Source organism: Pygoscelis adeliae, unplaced genomic scaffold, assembly GCF_000699105.1.
Source record: "Pygoscelis adeliae isolate BGI_AS28 unplaced genomic scaffold, ASM69910v1 Scaffold175, whole genome shotgun sequence".
Taxonomy (NCBI): domain Eukaryota; kingdom Metazoa; phylum Chordata; class Aves; order Sphenisciformes; family Spheniscidae; genus Pygoscelis; species Pygoscelis adeliae.
Window position 1 is genome coordinate 1,485,550 of NW_008824941.1, and position 7,958 is coordinate 1,493,507.

Sequence of the window (7,958 nt, forward strand, 5' to 3'; positions counted from 1 at the left end):
TATTTATGTTAACCCCCTGTTAACCTTTTTTGAACAAATTTGAACTGGTAGAGTGTGTTTATATCAGAGTAGTGCTTTTTGTTTTATGGCTGCAAAGTTTTGATCTGATACTAAGATTCTTAAAGCTGGATTTATGGTTTTGTCCAACCCCAGCCACAATATGAACTGAAGATCTTGTGTTATTAACAAACATGCTTTGTTTCTGGGCAAGCTGGAGGTCTCTCTCAGTGTTACAGGATGACAGAAAAATTGTGCCACCCAGAAACTATCATCCAGCTTGATGAGAGTGTAAAGATTTGTGTTATATGCATTAGAAGAAACATTTTGATAGAAAACATACAGATTCTGCAGTAAAAGTACCCAGAAGGTGTTGCTCCTTGCGGGTTTGAAAACCCACACCATTATGAGGATTGATGATAGCACAGGTTCCCAGTGACCCTGGTAATAGGCAATCAGTCTCTCTTCAAAACCACACACACGTGGGTCTCAAGTGTCTTTAGCTGACGGCACCTATCCGGCCAGGCGCTCCTCCTGGAGCTCCCCCCGCTCCTGCGCTGCCCTGGGGGGCTGCTGGCCACGACCCATCAGGGCATCCCTGAGGCACAAGGGCTTGCCATGCACAGCGGCCCGTGGCTCCTGCTCAAAGGCTTCAAGAATAAGATGCAAAAAGTTCCCTAAATATAAAGATTTTGCATGTTACTTTTTCAGATGAGTGTAAATGTAACTGCTGTTCTTAAATGCGAACATTAAATCTACTCTGTAAAAACACAATTACTGCTGCCATGGCAGAAATCAGTTATCCCTTTTGAAGGAATGCCTTGAAAATGCAATCGTAAAATCCCTGCATGTTATGGATTTCATTAACATTGTACTCCCCTAGGATTCCCAACTGCACAATAACAGGAGTTCTTTAAATTTTAAATACCACAGACAGGAACAGTTTCACTAAAACCAGATGTGAAACCCTCGCACTGGCCTTCTTACTGGTTCTAAGTACTGAAACTGGCTGGTAATTGATACCTATTGACATGTTTGTTGTTCAGATTACAGAAATGGAAACACTATACTATTTTTCCTGTGAAAGGATACATTAATGAGGGACAATGACTTCGGTTGCAATGGCAGTTCCCTGCTTTTGATTAAATTAAAGGGCTGGGTTTATTTTTTATTTTAAATTATGCTATTTCACACTGAAGGGCAGTCAAGTGTGTGAAACGTAAGTGTAATAAACAAGTAGACTGAGCTTAAGGTTGAGGAGCTAATAACATCCCATATGACAATAAAGTAACTTCATGCTTATTTTTGGCAGCCCTTGCCTCATGCATATCTTTATTCCATTCATATTAGAAAATCCACAAGACTATTAATGTGTTTTTAAAGAAGAAATTCAATCTGGAGTGACTCTGTTTCTGATTATGGAGTCACTCCAAATCTCAAGTTAGTCGAGCAATTTTAAAAAGTGTGTTTGAGGGTAAAAATAAAATGGAGAAAGTACTGTGCAGACTTATGGCGTGACTGTGCTATGGATCTAAGCTTTGACATTTATCTCAAAACAACTAAGGAAAGGAACAGACAGACAGCTTTCACTCAGCAGAGCCTGGTAAGCAGGCAGCATTCAGATGAACTCAGGAGTTAGTACCTTGCCGCCACAAAGGAGCAATCTAGCTTTTCCACCAAAGAATGGGTTCCACATCCACAGATGGAATTCATGAAAATCCATTACTAACAACAAGCCAACACTATTTTCCTAATTCTTTTCAGCCAAATGGTCCGAAAGAAGTCAACACCTCAAAGGAGACAATCATATCGCATGCCCTCTAGACGTCCTCTATAGATACCAATCTCCCTTTGCCGATACTTAACTGAGGTTTTCTGTTTCTTTTGTCTTAGCAAAAACATTAACCTTGAAGGGAGGGGTAAAAGGAAGGGAAAGGAGAACTATAATATTTCCCCTATACAAAAAAATTATACACTAAGGAAATTAGTATTTGGAGCTGAATCTTCAAGCTGCTTTGCCCATGTATGATTGTACATATCTCATATATATGCCCTAGTTGCATATGCATATTAGCAGTTTGAAGACAGACATCACTACTCAACCAGCTGCAGTGCGTGTGCAGGTATGGAAACTTGCAATCGTGAAAAGATTATTGAATACTGATATACACAAAACCTTTCTCTCTCAGACAAGGGCATATAGGCATAAATTTTCACTTTAAAAGTTCCAAATTCAGCATTGCTGTATCCTTCAGCCTGTTTTTTGCTGTTGAATATTTTCTAGAGTTCTTACACTATGCAACAAAAATCCATTTACGCCATACCACACAAAAGCAAATACTTCAAATAAATGACTAGTTCACAACAGCATACAGAACAAAACAGAACAAAGTGACCTCAGTCCTTCATATACAAGTGTCTTCCTCCTTTTATAAAATATTATGATTTTTTTCAATGGGTAATTTCAGAGTATTTGATTAGTTGCATGTCCTTGGTTGTTTGTCCGTAAGATTTTATGGAGATGAACATTTGTTCCTAGGGATATTTGTAAAGAGGAAACATGGGATTTCAATATTTTATCCAGATACAAACTCACAACACGTGCTTACTGCCAATGGCATCAAGCCTTTGTAGAAGATGGCGGTTCACATGTGCAAGGACCCTGTTATTGAGGTGCCTGATGGTCTGAAGAGCTTAGCACCCGTCCCAAGATTGTCAATTAAGTTTAACAGGAAAGCATTTAGAACACATTTGGAAGCTTGAATTAGCAATGTTAGTATTGAATTAAACCATAATAAATAAGTATAAGAATTAATATCCTCCTGACTCAAATGGAACCAAAGATGACTTAAACCCTTGTATCTTGTGAAAAGCCAGGGGATGGCATACTCAATCTCCAAACTAGCTTGGTTGCTTCTGCTACATAGGTTGAGTGGTAGAAATGATTAACAGTTCTTCTGCAACACGTGTTAAGCACGGCTATTCAATGCAATGACTCTTCAAGCAAGACTTCGTAGGCTCAGTCTTGCAAAGAAGAGCCAGCTCTGCAGCTGAGGCTGCTACAGCCTAGTTGCTCTGTCATGAAGTCTGTCTTGGGGGTGCTGGTCCCACCACATGGGCCCTGGGCAGTGGAGGAGATGCCCTAGGGCTAGACTGCTCCGGGAAACAGTTCATGCTGCCTTTTCCGAACCAAGGTCTGGGTGAAGTAGGTGAGAGCTGTGGCACGAGCAGTATAGCATACAAATACCCACCAACTTCTTGGCTGATGTGGTAGCTGGAGGAAGCGTAAAGCTGCTAAAAATTATGCTCAGTGGTTGTTTCAGCCCCTGAGCACCCTGCTTATGGCAGAAGGCAAAGGAGGCTGAGAAATTCACAGGCAGAAGGCCTGAGGTACCCTGAGCTGTTTTAAGCATAAACTCCAGAGTAGCTTGGATTCTGTTATGTGTTTGTTATTAAAAAAGTTAATGGTTAAAAAAAGTCCTTTGAAACTTTTTCTCAGAAAGATCTAGTTCTAAGTGAAAGGATTAAGCTATATATGTATGTACGTAGTCATCATAACTTAATAAAGTTAATAAGCACACAGAACACATGAATGAGATTTGACTAGCTCTCTTGTTTTGATTATCCAGTCATAAATACGTAAGTGACAGCAGAAAAGAAGGAAATAAAGAAAAAGTGGCGGCCCTCCGACCAGATGAAACACATGGAATTTGATTCTGATGCATTCCACCCTTTTTCCATGTGCATTCCACGGATTGCAAGTGGCAATGATTAATAACAAGCCTTGCACTTAGATAAGGCTGGGGAGATTTTAACATTTATTCCTAAGTAAGGAAAAAGGATCAACAGACTTTTTTTTGCCACTCTAAAGTCTGATTAGGTCCATCATACACGATTACCAATTTGCCAAGAGCTCAGGATGTGTAGGGGCACCTAAGCAGGATACCTGAGAGTCCCATTGCGTGCAAAGGATCAAAAATGAAAGATTTCCCCCTCTTTCTTCCCTTTACTAACTACTACTCAACATGTTTTTAAGCTTTCTTGCAGACAGCAAACCTCACAGGAAACATCAATGTGAACATTCGTATGGATGGCTAATGAGGCATTGTTTTTATATGTCAGTTAGTAATTTCCTATAGAAAACAACAGGAGCAAGAGGAATGTTTCAAATACACGAACAAGTTTTCAATATCCCCCTCTTTCTTCCCTTTACTAACTACTACTCAACATGTTTTTAAGCTTTCTTGCAGACAGCAAACCTCACAGGAAACATCAATGTGAACATTCGTATGGATGGCTAATGAGGCATTGTTTTTATATGTCAGTTAGTAATTTCCTATAGAAAACAACAGGAGCAAGAGGAATGTTTCAAATACACGAACAAGTTTTCAATATTAGTAATATTGATCTAATATGCTCAAGCCTTTCTCTTAGCTTTTGCCAACAGAAAAAGTATCTAGATCATAACTAAGAAGTGTAAGTCAACCTACAACTGAGACAAATCAGTATTTTTTTCACCTAATGGTATTAATATTTGCCTGCTACTATAGATTATTTGTATACAGTAATTCATATGAATAATTCTAACCTGTTCAGGAATCATGTGCCATTAAGCTATGGACCTGATGACAAATAGCAAACAACAAGCCTAAGTAGACTAACTGAACTCAAGGAGTCTCTTCGTGGGGTCAAATGTTTGCAGGATTTCTCCTGTATTAACAGAGCAAAGCCAAGGCGGCAAATCTTGCTAATGAATGTTGTGTTTAAGGACATGGAAGAATAGCCACTAGACAGAGATCACTAAACTCATTTCGTATGTAACATATTCTAGAAGGGACATAGGTCTTCTGAGGTGAAATCTGAGTGGATGAAAACACCATGCCGTATTAATGCTTAACTGTAATCAGCTGGAGACATAGCACATGCTCAGTTTACTGGGACATTCCACTTTAAGTGCATGTTAAACTAATATTGACTTTTCCACTAAACCAAAATCTCTGTTATTTGTGCCCAGAAGACAGAAAAAACAATAGACGTGGGAAGCAGAAGAATTAATCTTCCTGACCTTTTCTTTTTTTATACCTTTGGGAGTCAGTCTTTTTTTGTGTGTCTAATAGGGAATGTGAGCTATTCACTTCCAATGATTCTTAGATTATGTAGAAGTACTTTACCGTGTTATTTTTTTTCTTTATTTTGCATTCTCCACATTCAATAAACTCCACAGAGTATTATTAATAATATCTTTAAAATGTTATCTTTTTACCTGTATCCATTCTCTGGTAGAATCTTCCCCTGGGGTCCATCCATTCTCAGGGTAATTTAGCCGGGACCTTTCTGAAGACCAGATAGCGCTGTACTGGGAGGAGACAGTGATTTGATCAGAGTGAATTTCTCCTGACTCCATACCTAGTGGTTCCATGCACTGGAAATCTGAAGAAAAATAAATTACCATCATTATTACGGTCAGCTTTTTGATTTAGACTTTGAATAATAAGAACGTTGTCCTGCTTTGAATATGAATATCTAAAGAATTTATTTTTATGTGACTTTGAATTCTTCAGCAACTTTAAGTAAGGCAGTATTGGGCTTATGGTGTCATTCTTAATACTGTCATTTGAGTTGCCATGGCAATTCCTGCAATAATAATGCTATACAAATATTTTTAGCCCAGCATTGTAGCCATTTCAATATAGGACAATAGAACTCTCTTTTCTAGGGTAGCACAGGCACTTCTATGGATTCATAATATAAAACAACGTATGTTCAACTCATAATTATGCACAAAGCCAGGAAAGACAAACCAGATGACTGTATAAAATAATTTTATTTTAAAACTACTTACTCCAGTACAAAAAGTATAAAATGTTTTAAAAATATTATTAAAATTCTAGCCATTCTCTTTTGATCCTGGACACTGCAAAGAAATAGATCAACAAAATTTGAATCCAAGCCAGAAGAGTATTGACCTAAGGGAATTACCACTTCTTCTATAACGTTCTGTGTTTTAAATAAGTTGATCATCTCCATCCAATCTCTTTTTGTGGACATAAAAATTACCAAGATAATTTAGAATCAATTGACAACGCAGTCACTATAGTGAGTTCAAAGGCTGATAGGGCACAGAGACTAAATTCTTCTCTCACTCTTCAAAAATAAAGGCTCCAACCCCCACCAAAGCAAGAGAGGTAGGTGGCTTTAGACGGATCCTCACACCCAGCTGCTCATGCGCCCCTCTGTCAGAGGTTTACCAACCCCATTGCAAGGGCAGGAAAAAATAAAATGTGCCTACGCTTCTGTTCAGGGACTTCATAGTATATTAATATAATTCATTTCTTCATTAGCAGTTTAAGGTAAAATACCACTGTGTGAAGTGGAGGCCCTGACATTTGGGTACACACTCCTTTTTATCACACCTTCTCTGGAGCTGACGTATATCTAACAGAGGGTTAGATGCTGAGCTGAAGGTTTCAAAATCTGAGCTGGAAAAATGAGCTTTTAATAAGCAAAGTTCTTATTGCTTCAAAGTTAATTTTCATTTTCAATGAAAATTAAAATGAAAATTAAAATGAAAATTAAATGAAAATTAAAATATTCTGAAAAAAAATGTTTAAAAACGTTTATCGGGGATCCCAAAACTTATATTCAGAAATGCTATCAGGGTACCTTATAGGAGTTGTAGTTACGGTGCCCCATAACTGAATTATCAAACGTGTTCCCAAACTGCATTTCCTGTGGTGTACCACCCTTTCCCCCATTTCTGTACCGCTTCAGCTATTAGGGGCCTTGGGTGACGTACTGAAACAGAACTACTTTAGGGTAAGACTCAAGGTAAATTAACTTCTGTTTGGAGTCGGAAGGAGAGCCATAAGCCACTACAAAGAACTCAAGACATGGTAGGTGGGAGTCATATTAAAATATCTAAAAGGTATGTGTCTAGTTTGATCTAGACACGTGGGCTTTCCCTGTAGTCTACTGAGAGGGACAAGTACCTCCTGGCGACATGTCATGTGTCTGAGATAAGTAGCTGAGTTGTCCTCTGGAGGTGACCATCTCTGTAGTGACAACACAAAGAGCAAGGGTGGCTGAAATTAAGTGAGAGGAATCACTCCTCTGTCTAAGCCTGCATCATAGAAAACGTTTCCTCTTATCATCCAAAAGGGTTTTCACACACTAACTTCTCCTGTTCTGTGGTCCCGTGTTTAAGAGCTGAAGGCATCCCAGCATAGCATATATTATTAATTCTGGCTCCAGTGTGATGATGCCTCTACAGCCCGGGGAGGATGGCTGTGGAGGAGGTGGACATGGGGACCCAGGTTGGCTGTGTTAGCTAATGAAGGGGTAGGAGCAGCACCTAATAAGGAGAAGCCAAACTAGCTGGAGGTACAATCTGAGAGAGATGGAGGAGGATGCTTCCCAGCCACAGAGGCTGGAGTATGTTCTGTTCCCTCTTCCTGGCCATGCACATACAAGAAAGCTATTAAAGAGGCAAGGGGCAGAGGAGAGGTGGGGAGTAACAGGGATAATTTCAGTTTACTCATTTTTCTTTTGTTCCTTCTTTGACTAAACGTACATCAAATATGGGTGAATCTGCTCTAAACTCAGTAAGTCGCAGAAAGGAGAGAGAGTTTGATTTAAAGTGTGTGTTTTATCATCGAGCAAAGCAAGGAAATCTGCAAGCACATGGCGTAACACAGCCCGTTATTTTCCTGCATCTCCCTCACTTCGTTTCATTCTCTGTCCAAAGGGTAAGCATGAAAATAAGGCAACTGGGAAAAAAATATGAGACAGAGAACAAAGCTTAGATAGCTTATGAAATGGTTTAACAAGAGCACATATATTAAATGGGTTCTTTTTATTCAAGAAATCGATCATCAAAGCTTATTCCATGTAATAAAAGAAGGCTTCGGATAGTGCATTCATTGTTCATGTTTCATTGTTTTAATGCAAGTGTTCAATTGCTC

The 7,958-nt window shown here is 39.0% G+C and overlaps 1 protein-coding gene across 1 annotated transcript in view; it reads right to left on the minus strand.

The window, feature by feature from the left end:
* Positions 1-7,958, minus strand: part of NRP1 (neuropilin 1) — a 70,996-nt gene that overhangs the window by 47,268 nt on the left and 15,770 nt on the right. The window contains exon 5 of the mRNA XM_009325557.1: positions 5,261-5,427. Coding sequence (XP_009323832.1) covers positions 5,261-5,427 — 167 coding nt within the window. The remainder of the gene's footprint in view (positions 1-5,260; positions 5,428-7,958) is intronic.